The sequence below is a fragment of the Rana temporaria genome, chromosome 4 (genome assembly GCF_905171775.1).
Source record: "Rana temporaria chromosome 4, aRanTem1.1, whole genome shotgun sequence".
In the NCBI taxonomy this organism is placed as follows: Eukaryota; Metazoa; Chordata; class Amphibia; order Anura; family Ranidae; genus Rana; species Rana temporaria.
In genome coordinates, this window is record NC_053492.1 from 308,926,159 (window position 1) to 308,947,942 (window position 21,784).

Consider the following 21,784-nt stretch of genomic DNA (forward strand, 5'->3'; position numbering starts at 1 on the left):
TCTGTGATCCAGCTCCCTGTTTGGAGGGTGGCTACATTTTTGTTCTTCATAGTCCACCCTCCCTTTATGGATCCCAATGATGGGCTATGGAGTGTGTAGTTTGCATTGAGCATTGCATGTAACCATTGCTTGTTATGAACAAACAGAAGTGAGGAGAGGTTTGGTAGTTCATGGTGGTTATGACTAAGGCCTTATAGGCTGAAAAGCGGCAACCTTTCCTATTTGCGTTTGTCTACTGTGGCTTGTCAATAAATACGTCAATTGTTTAAGAGCAACGACCGGAGTGCGGATCATCTTTTCCTCACTTAGTAAAAAACAATGTAAAAAAACTGCACATGATGTATTGATGTGTGTGGATTAATTTTGGAATATAAATATATATAGCTTAGCGTCCTAAACTTTCATTCTTAACATTTTGCAAAATTAAGAATTCCGTAGAAAGGTAACATACTCTAGTGCCCTGCCAGTATTGTAATGGATATACCTGGAGGTGAAATTTTCATGGCATTGGTAAAGTGGATATAATTTAAAATGCCAGTCAGCATTTTTTTTGCTGGTGCCAATATCACCTTATGGGTACAGGATGGGAACATGCCAAGAGAAGCTGATATATATGCCAACCATAGTTTAAAACACCTTTTCATTCATTGTCCCAATTTACCACGTTTCATCAAAAAAGTTTTAAATAATAGTATATATAATAGTTTTGTAGGCCTCACGTAGTATTTTATCTATACACCTAGGAACAATCACATAGTTATTGCTTTCACTCCCAGTAAACTTTTCTGCTAGAAACCCTGAAAGATCTGCGAAGACATTGAGTGGACAAAGGAATTAAGAGATATCATTGTTCATAGATTTCATGTCATAGGTATTGTGCTAGACTACATAGTGACCTTTGGAACCATTTGCAACTTTCGCAAAGCATAACTTAGGTGATAAATGCTGCTTGGAGTAGAGATAAGTAATAATTGGAATGTGTGTCCAGAAAGCAGTGTACAACATCTTACATATGCATTCTTTACTAAGTTGATGGAGCACAGTATTGCTATAGCCTTCAATATATTTTTTTCTTCCAACATATGGGGAAAAAAGCAACTGTGTTTAAAGTGGAAGTCCATGCTATAACTAAAATCCCTGCATCTATAGACACCAACATTCTAACACTAACCTGTCTAGTCCTGTAAAGAAAAAATCTGTATTCATACCTTTTCTGCAGGCGATCCGACCCAAACACACGTTGAGCTGTCAGCCATGGCTTTCGCTGTGGAGGCGGGTGTAGAGGACGCGTCCAACAACAGAAACCCCATAGTAAGTCTTGGGTGACGTCCCTCACCATTCATTTCACAGCCGTTGTTGGCCTTGTCCTCTGCAGAGCTTCCGCCGCAGGAGATCGTGTCGGATCGCTTGCAGAAAATGTATGTATACTGATTTATTTTCTTTTAAGGCAGTTAGTGTTAGAATGTTGGTGTCTATAGATGCATGGATTTTGGTTATAGCATGGATTTCCACTTAAGTGTAACAGTTAATAATATATTATTGAGAACAATTAAAAAAAAGATTTGTCACTTAAAAAAAAATGCATGTAATATCACAAAGACGTAATGTTTTAGCTTTTAATAGTTTGATGGCCTGTATGCCATGTGTTTAAGTGAAACTTAAAGCGGTGGTTCCCCTAAAAATAAACTTTTGACATTGCATTTGCTACATTAATTACAATTAGAATCGGCTGGTTTTATTGAAAAAATACCTCCGTACGTAGCGTTTGGTATATTTGTTCCCACCGCCACTTCCGGGTACGATGCTGGCGGTGGGCGTTCCTAATTGATGGACAGGCATCCGACCGACGCATCCATCGCGTCACGAGATGCCGGAAGAACACGAACGTCGGTGCGGCTCTATACGGCGCATGCGCACCGACGTTCGGCTTCTTTCGGCATCTCGTGACGCGATGGATGCGTCGGTCGGATGCCTGTCCATCAATTAGGAACGCCCACCGCCAGCATCGTACCCGGAAGTGGCGGTGGGAACGAACGCTACGTACAGAGGTATTTTTTCAATAAAACCAGCCGATTCTAATTGTAATTAATGTAGCAAATGCAATGTCAAAAGTTTATTTTTAGGGGAACCACCCCTTTAAGTAATTTTTTTCATCTTTCCATCTATTAAATCCCTTGCCCTTGTTGTTTTAACTTTGGATAATAAAACATTTTTTTTTCTACCAGTAAATACCTTATACAGCCCACTTTGTGTTTCTTGTCTGGTAAAAAGTCTAGGCTTATGACTTGCAGATTACACCTTACAGATTTTTTTAATTGTATCTAAAGGGTAAACATTTTTTTCGCGCAAGTGCTGAAGGGTTACCACTCTTGCCATCTTTGTCCTTGCTAGAGGGATGCGCCCTCCCTATTTGTTCTGTTGACTACTGTTCCAAAGAAAGCTGGCCATAGATGGATTGATTTTCAAACAGAGGTTCTTGGGAAAAGTCTTAGGAAAATTTTGTATGAACATTCTCAGAACCTTCATTTGTCATTTGAAAGATTTTGTTTGCTTTTAGCATTTGATTTTTGGAATTATTATTATTATTATATAGGATTTATATAGCGCCGACAGTTTACGCAGCGCTTTGCAACTTGAGGGTAGACAGTACAAATACACTTTAGTACAGTAGGAATCAGAGGGCCCTGAGTGGACTTTACTCCACATACACAGTTCGTTTGTTTTGAGCAAATGTTCCACCACGCTCCTTTGAATTTTCCTGTCACTGAGGTCGAAAATTAACGTCAATTCATCCCTCTGATGAATAAAAAAAGGAATACTTTCTTAGAACATTATTTTCCTAAGAATATTAATTTGAAATTCTACCCATCTATGGCCAGTTTTAAAATGAGGGAAAATCCAACATTTATAATTCTCAGGATGTCACCAGAAAAGTACCGTGTATATACTTGAGTATAAGAGATTTCCTTTAATTAGGGGAGATTGCTTCTCTACTCTTGATGTGTCTACGGAACAGAAAATAAAGCAACATCTTTCTAATGGGACACAAATGGCAAAAACAATTCCATACTCTATCCATTTGTTGACCACCCTATAGCAGTTTTACTGCTACAGGTCGGCAGCGCTGCGCAGAATCATGTGTGTATATATATGTGTGTGTGTGTGTGTGTGTGTATGATATATATATACACACACACACACACACACACACACACACACACACATTGATTGATATCAATGTGTGTGTGTGTGTGTGTGTGTATATATTATAAAATGTGTGATGCTAAACTTCTATGTATCGGGCGCAAGTGCTCGCCGCCAGCGGTTTGCTCCCACTGTGATTCTACATAGCGGAACCCACAGGGCCCGATGTCCCCCGGAAACCCGCTGATTATTCAGCACACAGGCAGAGCGGCGATCTGCCTATGTAAACAAGGCAGATCGCTGTCCTGTCAGTAAGGAAGGCATTAATCCTGTGTTTCTGCAAAGCAGGGACACGGCTCTATGCCTTGCTCTAGTAAAAGCACCTCCTCCACTACAGTAAAACCCCTTCATTGCCCCTTCAGTTAACCCCTTACCATCCAGTGTCATTAGTACCCTGACAGTCAATTTTTTTAATAACTTTTTTAGCATTTTTTTTAGCACTGATCGCTGCATTGGTGTCACTGGTCCCCAAAAAGTTAGTGTCCAATTTGTTCACCGCAATATCGCAATCCTGCTAAAAGCTGCTGATCGCCACCATTACTAGTAAAAATATCCCATAGCTTGTAGACGCTATAACTTTTGCGCAAACCAATCAATATACCTTTATTGGGATTTATTTTACTACAGATATGTAGCAGAATGCATATTGGCCTAAATTGATGAAGAAATCAAATGTTTTTTTTTGTATATGTTTTAAAGCTGAAAGTAAGGATAAATCTTCTGGAGCTAAACTGGCTAAAATGGGGGGGGGGGGGGGTTTTGACTTTACATATACTTGGCTACATATACTTGGCTGACTAAAGTCTATCTAGATCAGTGGATGGGTAGTTTTTTTGCTATAGGAAGCCTTAAAGGGGTTGTAAAGGTTAATTTTTAATTTTCTAAATAGGTTCCTTTAAGCTAGTGCATTGTTGGTTCACTTACCTTTTCCTTCCATTTCCCTTCTAAATGTTTTTTTTCTTTGTCTGAATTTCTCACTTCCTGTTTCTCCTCAGTAAGCTTTCCCCCATCACCCGAGCCATTCTGGCTGGGGGTTAGTCAGCGTACTCGTCCCCTCCCTTGGGACTACATCCCTGCGGGCAGACGCTGTGAACATTCACATTCATCCTGTAATGCCAGGATTGTAGGCATCTAATCTAAAACTTACCCAGGTACTCTTTTTGGCTCCACAGCACCGAGCTCACTCAAGGCACTAAAGTGCTAAGTGCGTCCTAGCTATGACCCCCCCCCCCCCCCATAAGAATCTCGCATCTTACACTAATGATCCCAAAAGGCCAATAATCATACTCTGAAATACGATCTTCACAAGTCTTTATCAATCCAAAACCACTGCTCAAATTCCTCGCTGATGCGTTTCAGCATCTAGGGGTTTATTTGTAGAATTCTAATGATGGCTGTACCTCCTGTATATTTAGTGATGTTGTTTTTGAAACCACAACCATAATTAATGGTGATTTTTTTGTATCTGCCTGTAGTTTAGGTTACAGAAAACCTGTGCTGCCATTCATTACTGGTTTCTATTTATCTGGGTGCCATTCCTGTGGTCCAGTGGTTTCAATACTTTGAATCACAGGAAAAAGGGTTAGAGTTCACTTCACTTGCTCTAAATATCTCCTAGGTTAGTGACTTAGACTTATATTTATTTTCATTAAGGAGTATGTATAGCCAAAACTGTTTTATATTGGATGGAGTAGCGAGGGATTACGTTTTTTTATTGCTGTCTGTGTCCTTGCTAGGTAGATTTACCTTCTCTATTTGTTCTGGTGACCCTTGTCATCAGGCAGAAAAGGGGTGGGGACATTTTTACAGTTGTCACCAAAACAGGATATGAAGGGGAGACACTTGTTTGGTGACAGCTGTCTAAGGCTGGGTTCACACTATTGCGCATTCAATATGGATTTCCTCGCATCCAATTTGCATAGCAGGAGATTGTGACCGGGTCTCTATGGAGCTGGTTCGCACATCTCCCGAGCGACTCCGATGTGAATTGCACAGGAGTCGTGTGCATCTTTTGGTCCGTTTCTGGTCCCAATTCAGCCAAAAATGTGGGCTGAAATCATACCTGAACCGGTGAATGGAGACGCACCAGACCCCTGCTCTGAGCCGCTCCATGCTCCAGTGTAAACCCAGCCTAAAAGAGGATTTCCCTTTCACTTTGGTGAGATTTCCTCTTGCATCACCAGAACAGGAAGTGAGGAGAAGTCTCCCCAAGAGCACAGCAAGAAAATTAAAACTGACAAATGGGTATAATTATATAAGAAATAAGCTATTATATACATTTTTTGTATTCATATTATTTATATATATATATATATATATATATATATATATATATATATATATATATACACACATAATTATTGTTTTTCTTTTACACCTTATCCAGGAGTAACAAGTATTTATGTATGCTTCTTAAATACAGCTAGAGACATTCAAGCAGTTAGCATTTTTATTTGCACCAATTGCTTTCTCTTTAACAGATTTAGAAACCTATTAAAGGGTTGTGTTTTTGGCTGGCTTTGTGCATATTAAAATGATTGAAAGAAGATTCTGTTTACAGCTGTGGATCCGGAAGCCTTTGTTGGGGGTTTTACTTATAATTTTTTTTTTTTTGGCAAACACATGTAATGTAATATTTAGGTTATGGGGTTTAAATGATACTCACTAATTCTGTCTTCTTTTTGTTTGTAGGATGGTTCACTTGGAAATATTGACGACCTCGCTGAGCAGTACGCTGATTACTACAACACTTGTTTCACAGACGTGTGCGAGAGAATGGAGGAACTGCGCAGACGTCGTGTTTCCCAGGATCTTGAAACGGTGAGCTTAAAATAATTACACATGGTTTGCATTGGTTAAAAGTATTTAAAGGAAAGTTTTGGGAATTCTATCCAAAAGGTTACAGTAAGATGTAGGTGTAAAATGTTAATTACATTTACCTCCGTGCTGTCCTTTCCGAGATCCAGTGGTCCTCGTGGCACCATTTGCTCAGTGCTTCAGGTCCATGTGCTCTCATGTCCGGTGCTTGCTATTTTCTGTGTAGAATTGGTTGACCGCTGGTTTTTCATTTTATATGTTGGGTTCCTGCCAGTGTTAAGCCTTCCACTTCTTGGGCAACAATGCTGTTTTACTGTGTGTCTGTGCAGGAGCAGCGTTGTGATCCTGGGATGTGCACGCCCGCTGCAGCACACCCTTATGTGCAGACATGCAGAGCTCCAGCACGTTGGCTTGATTGTTGTTGTTGCGATCATCCTCTGCTGTGCAGCCACATAGAGCAGCACTGACCACACTGGGTAAATTGTCGGCATTATAGCAATACCTATACATATGTAATAAGTAAAAAAGATATCTTGCACAATGTAAAAGACTCTTCTATTTCATTAACATTTTTAATTTAGTTGCGCTTTAACAATATACAATTATTCCTGCTGTCCGTTTAAAAATTAATTGTTGATACTGTTCTGAGATGCAAAAATCTATTTATTTACATTTCCAAACCCATTACATTTGCTTATATTTCCTATGCTGCTTAAAAAAAGTATATTTTTAAGGCAAATTTCTCATTTGTATCAAAATGTTTTTTATTGTCATTCACTGCTAGTTATATTGCAATTTAAAGGAAGACTAATGCTGGCCATACACTCCACGAAAAATCGTCCGAACGAACTTTCGAAAAATGGGCGATAAATGGGCGATAAATCGTTCAGTGGACATAAAAAAAAAATGGTTCGTTTTTTTTTACATATACCTAGTGCAGAAAGTTCGGACGGGAAACACATTAATCTTCCGATTTATCGTTCGTTCGGCAGAAAATTTTCAAACTTGTCCTTCGTTTTTTCGGCTCAAAAACGTCCCAACGATTTTCGATTTTGTGCCCATTAACTGGCTGAAAAACGAAAGATCTTTCTTTACGACCGATTTTCGGCCGAATTTTCGTATAGTGTATGGCCAGCATTAGAGTCGGTTCACACTGGGGCGACTTGGGATCCGACTTGAGGTCGCCTCAAGTCGTCCCAAGTCGCGCTGTAGAGAAAAACAATGGAAGTGAATGGGAGCGGTGTTAATACACGCTACTCAAGTCGCTACAACTTCAGAAGAGGTTCCTGTACTACTTCAATCCAACTTGTAGGCGATTTGTACCCATTGATTTCAATGGAAGTCGCCTCCAAGTCTGATCACTGTCTTAACTGAAGCGACTTTCCAGGAAGATAACATACATTTCTCAGGCAAACCTCTCCCTCCTCCTCCCTCCCCCTCCCTCTCCCAGAGCTGATTGTTGTTTGATTGGCCACTGGAAAGTCTCCTGTCCTGGAGACGACTTCAAGTCGTGTTGTAAATCGCCCCAGATCGCCCTGTGGTTCATGCTCAAGTCGTGTTGGAGTTGCCTCTGAAAGTCGCGCTGGAAGTCGTGTCTCCCCAGTGTGAATCGACTCTAAAGCCGTGTACACACGATCGGTTTGTCCAATGAAAACGGACCATCGGTGAAAAAAAAATAGAACATGTTTTAAATTTTTCCTATGGATAAAAAACCGACCGAAAAATCAGATCTACCATCGGAGAAAAATCCACGCATGCTCGGAATCAAGTCGGCGCATGCTCGGAAACATTGAACTTCATTTTTCTCAGCACGTCGTAGTGTTTTACGTCACCGCGTTTTGGCACGGTCAGATTTTTGACTGATGGTGTATAGGCAAGACTGATGAAAGTCAGCTTCATCGGATATCTGACGAACAAAATCCATAAGATATCCGATCGTGTGTACGAGGCTTAAGAGTGTGCTGACTATTTATTTTTATTTTAATCAACTCCAGAAAAGTTCCATTAGGTTCAGCCAATTTCATCTGCTAAAAATGTCTGTCACTAGTTGCCAATGGAAACTAAAAATTGGGCCAAGCTACACTGTCTGATAAAACTAGAAATTAATATATCTTGTTTTCTGAAATTTGGTGACCAGTCACAGGACGGCCTTGCTGAAAACCCTTGATTTCCTTTGGCAGCCAGTGGTTAGGGAAACTATTTCCGCTACACAGTGCGGCTGTCTAGACCTTAAATACTTTAACCACTTAAGCCCTGGACCAATATGCTGGCTAAAGACCCAAGGGGTTTTTACAGTTCGGGACTGCGTTGCTTTAACAGACAATTGCGCGGTCGTGCGACGTGGCTCCCTAACAAAATTGGCGTCCTTTTTTCCCCACAAATAGAGCTTTCTTTTGGTGGTATTTGATCACCTCTGCGGTTTTTATTGTTTGCGCTATAAACAAAAATAGAGCGACAATTTTAAAAAAAATGCAATATTTTTTACTTTTTGCTGTAATAAATATCCCCCAAAAACATATATAAAAAATTTTTTTTTCCTCAGTTTAGGCCGATACGTATTCTTCTACCTATTTTTGGTAAAAAAAATCGCAATAATCGTTTATCGGTTGGTTTGCGCAAAATTTATAGCGTTTACAAAATAGGGGATAGTTTTTTTTTTTTTTTGTTTTTTTTACTAGTAATGGCGGCGATCAGCGATTTTTTTCGTGACTGCGACATTATGGCGGACACTTCGGACAATTTTGACACATTTTTGGGACCATTGTCATTTTCACAGCAAAAAATGCATTTAAATTGCATTCTTTATTGTGAAAATTACAGTTGCAGTTTGGGAGTTAAACACAGGGGGCGCTGTAACATTTAGGGATCACCTAGTGTGTGTTTACTAGTGTAGGGGGGTGTGGCTGTAGGACTGACACCATCGATCGAGTCTTCCCTATAAAAGGGATCACTCGATTGATGTGCCGCCACAGTGAAGCACGGGGAAGCCGTGTTTACACACGGCTCTCCCCGTTCTTCAGCTCCGGGGAGCGATCGCGACGGAGCGGCTAAAAACAAATAGCCGCGCCGTCGTCCCGGATCGCTCCCCGAGCGGACCCGACCTCCGCATGTAACGGGGGGGGGGGGTCCTGATCCGACCCCCCACCCACGTCTAGCAGAGGACGTACAGGTACGTGGATGTGCCTGTCCGTGTCATTCTGCCGACGTAAATGTACATGAGGAGGTCGGGAACTGGTTAAAGGGGTTCCCACAAAAACAAAAATGCAATGCACTGATGATACTGACCTTTTTTTCTTTTGTCTACTATGCTCACCTTTGAATTCACATTGGAACATCGAACAGCTGTTTATATTGATTTGGGAGACTGTTGGGTATGTTTCCACTTTTGTTGGGGATTTTTTTTTGCAAAAACTAGAAATGAATAATATAGCATATAGCAGTCTTTTTCAATCAGGGTACCCAGGCTGAGAAACATACAATCGATACAAACGCCATATTGTAATTCAATGTTCTTAAAATTACCTTTCAATCTGCAGCACTCTTATTTTCTGTATAATTCAAGGAAATAATGCAACCTGGATGCCTTCTGTAAACAGTTGGTGTTTGGAATACTCCCAGAAAAGTAGTTTCCTGCTTCCATGATTGGCTCATTGATATTCGCAGAGCCCTGCACTAAGATACAAGTCCGTTTTGGTGATGGCCTCCCAAAGGATGAAATACTTCTAAAGGAATGTTGAACCTGCAACTTTCCTCATTCGAGTACTGTATGTGCATCAACTGATTAATAATGAAAAAGTCACTGCCCGTTCAGATTCACTCTGCAGACAGCAAACCACTATTTCTTGTTAATGTTTTTTTTTTTTCTCAACAAAATAGAAGTTACTTTTTAAGGTAGCAGAAAAAAACTGTACTTATGCACAAAGCCAATCTGTAGCCAATAAGCAATCAGTTTGTTGTAGTCAGATCAGTTAAATGGCTGATTCTGGTCTGCTAATATAAGTTACTACACTTTGCGCATTGGAATTGCACTTTGTACTATCCTAATTCTAGAGAATGCTAGGAAGAATTGGCACGTAAATGTAGCAATATTTATTTATAAATTCCCGCCAACATTCCTTAGAATTGTTACGTTGTATCCCCTGTTACAATATGTTTTTTTTTTACTTTATATCAATTGATTCATACGTGTCCAAAATTGGTTTACAGGGGAGATTTAGTGAGTTTAAAGTGATTTGTAAAGGTTAGTTTTTTAAAAATATAAATAAATAACAAACATGTTATACTTCCCTGCTCTGTGCAAGCGTTTTGCACAGAGCAGCCCCGATCTTCCTTTTCTGGGGTCCCTTGGTGGCGCTCCTGGTTCCTCCTCCACATCGAGTGCCCCACAGAGAGCCACTTTCCATGGGGGCACTTCCGAGTCTTGCTGCTGCATCCATTGTCACAGACAGCAGGATCCGGACTTGGCCCCACCCCCGACTCCTGTGTCACTGGATTTGATTGACCGCAGCGGGAGCCAATAGCTCCTGTTGCTATCAATCTATCCAATTAGGACCCGTGACAGCGGCTGGAGCTGCTGGGCTCATTCTCGTTGCTTGAAAGCTCAGGTTCAGGTAAGTAAAACTAGGGGGGAGGGTTGGCTCTGGGGGGTAGCTGCACCACAAAAGGTGTTTCCCCTTATTGCATAGAATGCATTAAGGTGAAAAACCATGAGACTTTACAACTGCTTTTTAGGTATGATGTTGGATTAAGGATGTGTACCTGTTCATGCCATTTTTTTTTTATAGTAAGTGGAGAAGAGGATTGGTTGAACACTTCAGTATTGCTACACAAAGTGGTTGTAAAGCCTTAAGGTTTTTTACTTTAATGCATTCTATGCATTAAGGTAAAAAACTTTCTGTGTAGCTGCCTCCTCCCCCCCCCCCCCCCCCAGAACCCCCCTTTTTCTTACCTGAGCTCGATTCAGCCATGTGCATGAGCACAGCTGCTCCAGCCATTGTCACTCTCCTCATTGGACAGATTAATAGCATCAGGGGCCATTGGCTCCCGCTGCTGTCGATAAAAAGCTGTGACACGGGAGTAGGAGGCAGGGCCAGGTCCCACTGTCTGTGTCGATGGACACAGCAGCGGGACTCGGAAGCAAGCCTGCATGAATGCCCGCCATGAAAATCGACTTTCCGTGGGGCACCCGATAAAGAGGAGGTGCCAGGAGTGCCGGCAGGGAACCCCAGAAGAGGAGGATCGGGGAGCAGGTAAGCATAACATGTTTTTTTTTATTACTTTAAAAAAATCGTAGGTTTACAATCACATTAAGTGCTTAGTTAAGCCAATTGACATATTAAAGCGTGAATTCTCTTTCTGTAGTTGGTTTCGGTGCCTTCTTGTTCTTCTTTCTATATGAAATGCACCAAAACATGCAATAAAGTGTGCTGCAGCAACTAAAAGATGTGCTTAAAAGTATTTCTAAAACCCAAGGGTTAGCAAAAGGCAAAATGTTTAAGAGGTTTTAATTTCTACTTTTGCACTGCTTAGATTGGATTTTGATCCATCTTTCATTATGAAGGACAACTAGTATGCAACTTTGATGTGGTGTAATGATGTGAACGGGCATCATTAAAGACAATGTAGGTGCCAACTTTGATATTCCTAATGTTTCTGGATAATGGAAGTATAGTGTATATACTCAGTGACAGTGACATCACACGGCATGGCAGAGAGGCAATCGGACGTCACTGCCGCGTCCGCGTTCCACACTGGACAGCGTGGAGCTTCCTGTATGCGATACCGTTGAGCAGCCAGGGAAACACCACCAGAGCCTGCAGACCGGCATCCACAGACCTAAGGACACCCCCATCCTTGATGGACTACATCTCCAAGTGAACCTGTGAGTATATATACACTATACTTACATTATCCAGAAACATTAGGAATATCAAAGTTGGCGCCTCCACCCCCCTCTTTCCTTGTACTGTTTTGCTGACAGAGGTTATGGACACCCTCTGAGGATGGCTGCCTCTTCCTGCCTTTTGATACACAGACTGACTTAGAAGTGCCATTAGGGCCACTATTACCACTGTCTTAAAGGCATCACATCACCACGAGCGCCAGAACCCCCCCCCCTCTATGAATTAAAGACAATGTGATTTAAATTTCCATGTGATTCTGAGCGCTTCAAGTCGCACCTAAATTTGGGAAACTTTAATGGTTTTTGGTCAATGTTAATGGCTAAGTTCACCTGTTACCCCCCTGTTAGGGGGGTATTTGTAACATGTTTCAGTATCTGCAGCCTCTTACCCCTCTCTGTGATAACAGGCAGGGAATACTCTCCCTGTACCCGCTGTCACAATTTGAAAACCGTGCAGCTGTGTAGGGCTCCGCCCAATGGCTGAGTTGTTCAATCATTCACAGTTTCATTGAATTACTGCCTACTAGTACCATCAGCCATTACGGCTGACGGCTTGTAGTTCTCAATGAGCTGCGAGGGGACTTGTGAGTACTCGTAGTCCACTGATCTTCCTACTCTCGGGTATCTCTCTGCCTGTACAAGGTACAAACATACCATTTGTTTAGTTTATTTGCAGAAATGGCTGGATTTGATAGAAAGCCCAGCACTATCTACACACTAGTTTGGCAGTATGTTTGCCGGCGTGTGCATGTGTGTGTGTGTGTAATTCAAGCTCCTGTTAGTCAGCCTTCATAAAAGTGGTAAATGAAGCCTCCGCTTGTCACTTTCTGGTTGTAAGTAGTAAATAGGAAATATTCATAAGTAATAGTTCATTTTTTAACCAGACTAAAACTTGATCAGCCCTCAACATAATGCACAAAGAAAATATAAATAAAACACTTCACATTCCCCTAAATTTTAAATGCCATTCCCCAGGAGGCCTATGAGTTATATTTATTTGGATTGTAAATCTCATTTTATTGTAATGCTGAGGATGGTTTATTTATATTGTTATCTCCGCAGTACTGCTCCATATCACTGAGGACGGGAGAATAGAAAGCTAAATAAGTTTGGAAACAAATGAAGATTTCAGTCTTCAGACAGGAAAACCATTTGTGTAAATCGCTGATGTTTAAATGTTCAAATACTAGAATTGTAATTAAGCTTCTGGTCGTCTTAGGAATGATTTGTTCTTACAACCTGTTCTATTGCATTCACATTTCCAGGCTGGAGATAGTGCCTCTGGCTGGTCGCTCTTCAGAACATAGAAACCTAGTTAGAGATAAGTGAAATGAAAGAACTCTATAAATCATGCTGGCCAAGGCCTGATTTATGGTGAACTTAATGGAAGATAGCAACTGTTTTAGTTTTGTAGTTTTCTGCGAAGCTCCTGTGGGTGATACATTGGTCTCAGTCTGAAAAAGAAGGCTGGGTATAGCTTTTTGTAGGGGAAAACAATACACCATTATCTCACAGAGGATCTGTTCTGTGCTTATTGCTATAAAGCTGTTACAAAAAAATGGTAGATTTTCCTGTGTTCAGATAACCGCCTGGAAATGGGGAAATTAAAGGTGGATAATAATAACAGAAAATGCAGCGTTAAAGGAAACCTATCATGAGAGATACAGTCTGGCATTGCTGACCTCTTCCCCAAACTCTGGGTGTTTGGCTGCCATACGACCCTCCTTTATGAATCTCTTATCTGAAAGTGTGTATGTATGTAATTGTGATCTTTCTTTACCTAGTTTAGCGATGTCAGGGGTGCCCAACCAGTGGCCCACGGAGCCCTCTGATGTGGCCCACGACCTCCTGCTCTGGGATGGCTGGTTGGCAGGCCCAGATCGCCAATCTGTCATCCCAGAGCATCAGTGTTGTGAATGAACCTGGTGGTAGAGACAGAATCGAAGAGCCCACAGAGTATAAGAGTGGGCTGTATCTGTGTCTGCTCTCGATATGCAGAGTGGACACAGACCTGTCATCCACCCTCTCCACTCATTGTGACCGGTTACCAAATCACTTAAGTGGCCCTTGCTCTTCAAAAGGTTGGGCATCCCTGATCTATGTGTTCCAGTTGAGTGATTCACATAGTGTTGTGGAAGGTATGTAGGAAACAGCCAGGCAACTAGACTTCCCAAAAATAAGTTGTCCGTGGCAGCCCCAGTGTATCTCTTGACAGGTTTAATTTAAACATAAAATGCAAATCATTCAGATTTTTAGTAACGTGACATATATAGATGCCAGGCTTGATTTCTATAGGAATATACAGAAAACGGTAAAGGACCAGCCACCGCAGTTGTACTGCGGCAGGTTGGCTCTCCTGGGTGAATCAACGTCATTGTACATCGACCTCTTTAAGACCACTAGGGGCGATGCCGAAGCCGATGCACGTTGGCGGCAGCTGCAATGTCCACCTGCCATACGTGATCGCTTCTGAGATGGACAGAATGGGGATCTGTCAATGTAAACAGACGGATCCCCGTTCTGTAAGGGGAGGATAGACAGAGCTGCTGTTCCTAGTGTTTGGGAACAGCGATCTGTCTCCTCCTCCAGTCACTACACTGCCCCCAGGGTTAGAAACACCTCCTAGGGAACACTTAACCCCTTGATCGCCTACTAGTGTTAAACCCTTCCCTGCCAGTGACATTTATACAGTTGTATAAATATCGATGGTCCCCCAAAAAAATTCAAAACTGTCTGATCTGCTCTGCCGCAATGTCATAGTCCTGCTGATCACTGCCATTGCCAGTAAAAATTAAATTTGAGCCTTTCCATTGCAGTTTGATCGTGCAGATTGATTGAAACTTTGTTTGCTACCTTTGGTTTTGGCTAAGGTTGAACAATGCCCTTGCTATAGGTGTAGGCTATGTATGTATCTTATGAAGCCTGACTGGAAGACTCCTAGGACAATGCTGAAAGAGAGCCTGAGCTGTTACTGTTCATCTTCACCATCACAAGAGTGAGCGCCCAAGCTATACAAATATAGTGAGGGGGTTAGATCAGCAGCAAGTTTCTGTGACCCCCTGGATGAGTACACTACACAAGTTGGCACAGCAAACAGCATTGCAGGTGAAAAATAGACTTTATTCACTACATATGCGGGAATGTATAATAGAAGATGCAACCATCACAGTGGTGTTTTTTTTGTTTTTGTTTTTTTTAAAAGGCTTAAACTCCGCTTTAATTAAAAAGGCAGAGTAAGAAGTAATGTACTTTAACGTTCAGCACCAAATCAACCATTTAATTTACTTGCAATCTAAATAATTTTTGTTTTGTTATGTGTTACTGCACTTTTTTCATTACATTGAATAAGCCTGATGTTCTCTATAACCAGTGTTTCATGTGTAATGGACAAGACAAATATATAGCTTAAGCTGCAACAGATTGTTTAGTAGACATGACATAAGACAGCTACAGTTTTAAAGTTAAAATGAAATGCTTTAAAAATACTGCACCACTGGAAAATTGCTACTTATTACTATGGCTTTATTTTAACTGGTGTGCTTTATTAAACTGTGATATTAAACTAGAATGTGTATCCCATTACAGTAGAGGAATGTATTCCTACCAGTTCATTGCTAATTTGCTCAGTGCCAAACACGGCTTATTATTCTCTAACGCAATTTACTCAGCATGAGTTACATTTTATTTACACTTACATATTTATTGGAAGCGATTACTGTACACTTTAGTGCAGCATTCCTGACTATAATATTAAATGTAATTGCTGTGTTGGTTTATGCATACACATGCTTTTGTTTGCATTTGCAATAAGTCACCACCATTAAACTGATTGCACTTTTGATTCCAAAGGAGGCGGTAATCATTTTGGATCCCTTCTTTTTTTACATTTAAATGATGTTTCACAAACTGTGTGTGTGTGTGTGTGTGTATGTATGTATGTATATGTATATGTGTATATGTGTGTGTATATATGTATGTGTGTGTGTGTGTATATATATATATATATATATATATATATATATATATATATATATATATATATATATATATATATATATATATATATATATATATATATATATATAATGTATGTTGTACTTTCTCTCTATGGTATATATGTATACCCATGTCCAGCAGATACAGATTTGTGGTTATAGATCTGAGCACAGTACATGTTTACACCATTGTACTACCTCAAAGGCCTAGCTAGATTTTTGTAGCATATATACTCGAGTATAAGCCGACCCGGATATAAGCCAAGGCACCTAATTTTACCACCAAAAAAATGGGAAAGCGTATTGACTCGAGTATAAGCCTAGGATGCCCATCTGCATGCCTCGCTGTGTCCATGTGCATGCCTCACTGTGCCCATGCCTCACTGTGTCCATGACTAGACTAACGTTTAACATGGGAGTCTATGGAAGGAGGTGCCCAGTTTGAAAAATTGGTGCTCCCCAGCCTTAGGTCCCCCAGACAACAAAGTTTGCACACTTGTAAAGGAAGAGTGGGGCTACATGTGTGCCAGTTTGGGATCCAGGAGACTTGCGGCCGGTCAGTACCGGGCCCCCAAAGTAAAAAAACGTTGCTTATATTCGAGTATATATGGTATATTGTCTATTACCAAATGGGGCTACATGTGTGCCAAGTTCCGGGTCCAGAGGACCTATGACCGGTCGGTACCAGGGTCCCCAAAGTCATCGGAGAAATGACTGTTTAACATGGGAGTCTATGGAAGGGGTGCCCGGCTTTAAAAAATTGGTGCTCCCTGACCGTAGGTCAACTGGACAACAAACTTTGCACACTTGTAGAGGAAGAGTGGGGCTACATGTGTGCCAGTTTGGGGTCCAGGGGACTTACGGCCGGCCAGTACCGGGCCCCCAAAGTCCGGGAGATCAGGCGCAAAAAGGTGACTCGAGTATAAGCCGAGGGGGGCATTTTCAGCACAAAAAAATGTTCTGAAAAACTCAGCTTATATTCGAGTATATTGTCTATTACCAATTACTGCCCCACCATTACATATGTCTGAAACACCCCACCCAAAACATTTTATTTTGTTTTGATAGAGCAGGAAAAGACGAGTGCTTCTGCAATTTTTTATTTTTATGCCTGTTTGTGGGCCCATTTACACTCCGTTCTTCTTCATCTGACATCTGTACAAGAAATGAAAGGAGCTTTTGTCACTGAGACAAAAATGCACAGACGGTGATAAAAGTATTGTCAGAATTTCTAACCCTTCCTCATTGTTCAAAACTTTTTTTTTTATATCAGTTTTTCATATTGGAGAGATTTCCCATAATTTACTGTCCTGACAGTATGAACATAGACAGCAATAAAGACAGCTCTATTTCTTTTGTGTAATGTGTGTGTGGTGTCATATTAATGTAAAGGGATGAAATATTCCCAGATTTTGCATTTTATTCTGTTGAGATTTGGACTGCATTATTAGGTGGGTAGATGTGGTAATCTTTTATGTCCCATAAGCTGTTTGCATCATCTTTGGGTCTTAAATATTTTTTTCACTTGGGCACATTTTTCTCCCATGACACAACTGCAATTTTTTTTATTTGTTTTTTTTATTTTCTTTACACCTGTCAATTCTTTGAAATTTGAAATTTAACTTTGAGGTCTGGCACTAGATTGGGGTGACATGGAGGAAGTGGAATGTAAGCAATTAAGTAGTCCCAATATTGGCAATACAGGTTTATATTCAATGTTTTGATTCACAGGCATGCAAGTCTTATTCTGCAACCTGTTGCTTCCTTTTTTCTCTTCCTCTCTGTGAATTTTTTATTCTCACAGCCGAACAGAAACAAGGCAGGAGAAGGTCAATTATTGGTGCTCAAGGAGGAAATGGCTCATTTCAGTACAGTACAGACTGAATAATGTGAAGTGGCTTTTAAAGGTTAGCAGCATGTCATGCATGAGGATGGCCAGACTTGCCTGTTTCAGAGACAGAGGTATAAATCTCTATCTTTTTTAGGTTGTATCCTAAACAGGTTTTATCCTGTTAATGATTTTAAGCCAAATATAAAAACCCTCATGCACCACCATTACAACAAATCATATAGTTATAATTGTTAAAACATGTGTCTACCTACCCCCCACCCCCCATACTTATCTAAACTATCTAAGCCTATTTATCATATTTTTTCTACTGTGGGAGCACCATGAAATGCAGTATCTGTTTGATCTCAATAATTGTTTTCAGGATATCTGTTTTGGGGATACGTTCCCTTTAGGCCTGTACTAAAAAAAAATTGTAGGTGTGATGGTGGGACTCTGCGCTATGTGAAAGGTTGCTGGTTTACGCCAGATTTTGGAGAGAAAGACACATTAATTGCACAGCTGTGTTTTGGGCTTTTTAGTTCTGACCTGACATGGCTCAGGGCCCCACCCAACAGACAGGAAGTCTGTTCCTGGGAATCAGGTGGATTCCCATCCCTCTGACAGGCGTCAGAGACGCTGCATGGGTGCAGCTAGAGTATGCATGTCTGCAGGAGGCAGATGTCATTAGTGATTGAGCAGCAAGGCACTTTCAGGAGAAAGCTAGGTTTGAGCTTATCTCTGAGGCCTCGTACACACGACCGAACATGTCCACTGAAACTGGTTCGTCGGACCAGTTTCAGCAGACATGTTCGGTCGTGTGTAGGGCTGACCGGACAATTTTCCAGCCGACCGGACAGGTTTCCAGCGGACAACTGTTTCTTAGCATGCTAAGAAACATGCCCGCTGGAAGCCTGTCCATCGGACATGTCCGATGGTCAGTACGACTCATCGGACATGTCCGCTGGCCCGAGAACCCGCGCATCGCGTCAAAGTGATTCGACGCATGCGTGGAAGCATTGAATTTCTGGGTTCGCGCACGTCGCCGCGTCATCGTCGCCGTCACTTTGCCGCGTCGTCACCGCGTATTCTGTCCGCGCGGAATTTGGTCTGATGGTGTGATGGTTTTACCCTGCAAAAAGTTTTTTGTGAGCTCCTTACCCAGAGGCATTTAAAGGGGCATCTGATTGTCTGTTTTGTCTTTCAAAGCAACTGTCAATGCTAAAGAGTTGCCATCAGCCTGTTCCAGTCGTGGGTACCGTATTTTCCGGCGTATAAGACGCCTGGGCGTATAAGACGACCCCCTAATTTTCCAGGAAAAATTTTGGTTTTGGGATATACTCACTGTATAAGACTACCCCCTTCTTACTAGTCTTTCTGGAAGCTGAGGGGTAGCCAGAACCGCTGACAGAAACAGGCTTTTTCAAATCTCACTGTGCCATTACATTACATTCCTCACTGTGCCATTACATCACTTGCCCCCTTACTGTGCCATTACATCACTTGCCCCCTCACTGTGCCATTACATCACTTGCCCCCTCACTGTGCCATTACATCACTTGCCCCCTCACTGTGCCATCACTTGCCCCCTCACTGTGCCATCACTTGCCCCCTCACTGTGCCATCACTTGCCCCCTCTCTGTGCCTGAGCTTGCCCCCTCTCTGTGCCTGAGCTTGCCCCCTCTCTGTGCCTGAGCTTGCCCCCTCTCTGTGCCTGAGCTTGCCCCCCCACTGTGCCTGAGCTTGCCCCCACTGTGCAATCACTCACTTTTTTTTCAGGCGGTGCGGTGTGGTGACAGTCTCCGTGCTGCGCGCGTCAATGGTTTAAAAGACGCGCCTTCTCCTCAGACTGTCCTGTGTTAGGCGGAACACAAATCTTCCCAGCAGCGCCTCTGTTCTGTGTTCCGCCTATCAGGGACGTCTTCTCATCTCGTCCGAGGATGAGAAGGCATCTGTGATAGGAGGAACACAGAACAGAGGCGCTGCTGGGATGATTTGTGTTCCACCTATCACAGAACACGCTGAGAAGGAGCGTCTTTTAAATCATTGACGCTCGCAGCACGGAGACTGTCACCGCACCGCACCGCCTATTCAGGAAAAAAGTGAGTGATGGCAGAGACCGTACCCGGCGTATAAGACGACCCCCGACTTTGGATGCATTTTTTTGCATCCAGAAAGTCGTCTTATACGCCGGAAAATACGGTATTTTAAGCTTATATACTGTATTTATTGGCATATAACACTAACTTTTTTACCCTGCAAATCGGTTGCAAGTAGTGTGTGCGTGTTATACGCCGATACTGCAATTTGTTGCGCTGGGCTGGGGTCTTTGGGAAATAGAGGTGCAGTTGGGGTGACTCCACACACTTTTTACATTGTTCATAATAGGACATAAATAGAAAATTCAACAGGGTGATGGGACCCCTCTGAATAGCCACAAGGACTTTAGGGGTTCACCTGTAACATGACATGTAGTGTGACCAAGTGATATTGGCTTTTCTCCTGCTACTTGCAGATGGAAAAAAAAAAAAAAAAAAATTTTTAATTTTTTTTTTTTTACTGAATATAGATAAAGGTTAAAGTCGCATTAAACACTCCTCTTTTACATTAAACATTAAAGTACTTCTACCATGCAAACTTATTTTTTGATATCCCATACTGTTTATTTATTTTTTACTTTTTTTAATATGTCCCCAATGACTTACAAATCATTTTATAAAAGCCACACCTTCTTTTATCCCAGCATCCATTCCCCAAAGCTCAGGTAGAAGAGCATGTACTGCAAACATCACACAAAGGTCATATGACTGTCCATGAAGAGACTACATGTCCCATCATCCTTGGTGCCATGAAACAAAGCATAGACTTTTTAATGCTCTCTCCACAGTTGTTTTTGACTCCTGAAGGAGGAGCTGGGGAGCGATTTACATTTCTGTGCTTTGATGTTGCCTATAAGTATTTTCATACCGACTGTTGGCAAATCAGATGGGAGCATGCTTGTAGGCCACAGTGGCACTCCATGGGACTCTGCAAGGCAGCATTGCCACCCTAAAAATGGAAACCGAGTATAGAGAAATTGGAGAGATATGCCACATAGGGCAAACATAAGTGCATTTCATGTATGATGCATTTCATTTTTTTAAATGAAGGATTTAATAACATTCTTAAACCACGGTTTTATTTTGCTGTATGTGTCCCCATTGATTTGCTTCTCCCTCATTTCCTGATTGAGGTACTACAGCTTAATGAACCAAGTCAATTATTCCTTTCCATCGCCAGTAGAGGCAAAGACTTGTGTATACATGAACCATTTTTGTAAGTGACTCTGCCCTTTTTAATTATACTTTTCTCACAGTATACCTGTATGTGCGTTTTCAGGCAACATATTAAAAAGGGTGTAACTTGCCTGCAGACTGTATGAAGATAAATATCTGTTAAATTGAAATGTTTTATTGTGTCTTTGCCAAAGGCCATGTTACGACAAATCTAGCTAGAAATTAGATTAATTATATGATTATTGATGGTGTCACGGAAAACGGGTAGATGATTTAGACTTTGTATAGTTAATGTAAATAAAATTAAAGAGCTGGTCTCTTGCAAAATGTCCATATTTATGCTCTCAATGGTGTGTTTGTTAGCATGGGAAGGAAGCGTTTGAGATATAAATAAGTGCTATAAACTATAATTTAAAGGAGTCGTGCGGTTTTCTGTAATATGATTCACCAGATCTGGCTTCTCGGCAAGCTTACTGAGTTATCCCAGCTGTAATCAGATAGACTTGCAGCACATCTGAGTTTATTAAAAGAGATTTTCTTGTTTGCTCCTTTTGAACGCTTAGCTGTCAGGTGGAGTGTGCAGCCAAACCTTATGAAGTGTCCCAGATATATTGCTTGGGTGCAACTGAAAAAAAGTTGAATATATATCATAATATATAAAAATAAATATAAACAAACAAAGAAACTTTTATTAAAACATGAGGATTTAAAAGAGAAGTATTTTATACTTACCTCAGTGGATGGAGCATCAGATTGATGTTGC

General features: G+C 41.4%; 1 protein-coding gene across 6 annotated transcripts in view; it reads left to right on the top strand.

The window, feature by feature from the left end:
- Positions 1-21,784, top strand: part of SASH1 (SAM and SH3 domain containing 1) — a 257,520-nt gene that overhangs the window by 30,686 nt on the left and 205,050 nt on the right. For all 6 annotated transcript variants that reach the window (XM_040350581.1, XM_040350582.1, XM_040350585.1 and 3 more), the window contains exon 2: positions 5,896-6,024. In XM_040350581.1, the coding sequence (XP_040206515.1) occupies positions 5,896-6,024 (129 nt within the window). The remainder of the gene's footprint in view (positions 1-5,895; positions 6,025-21,784) is intronic.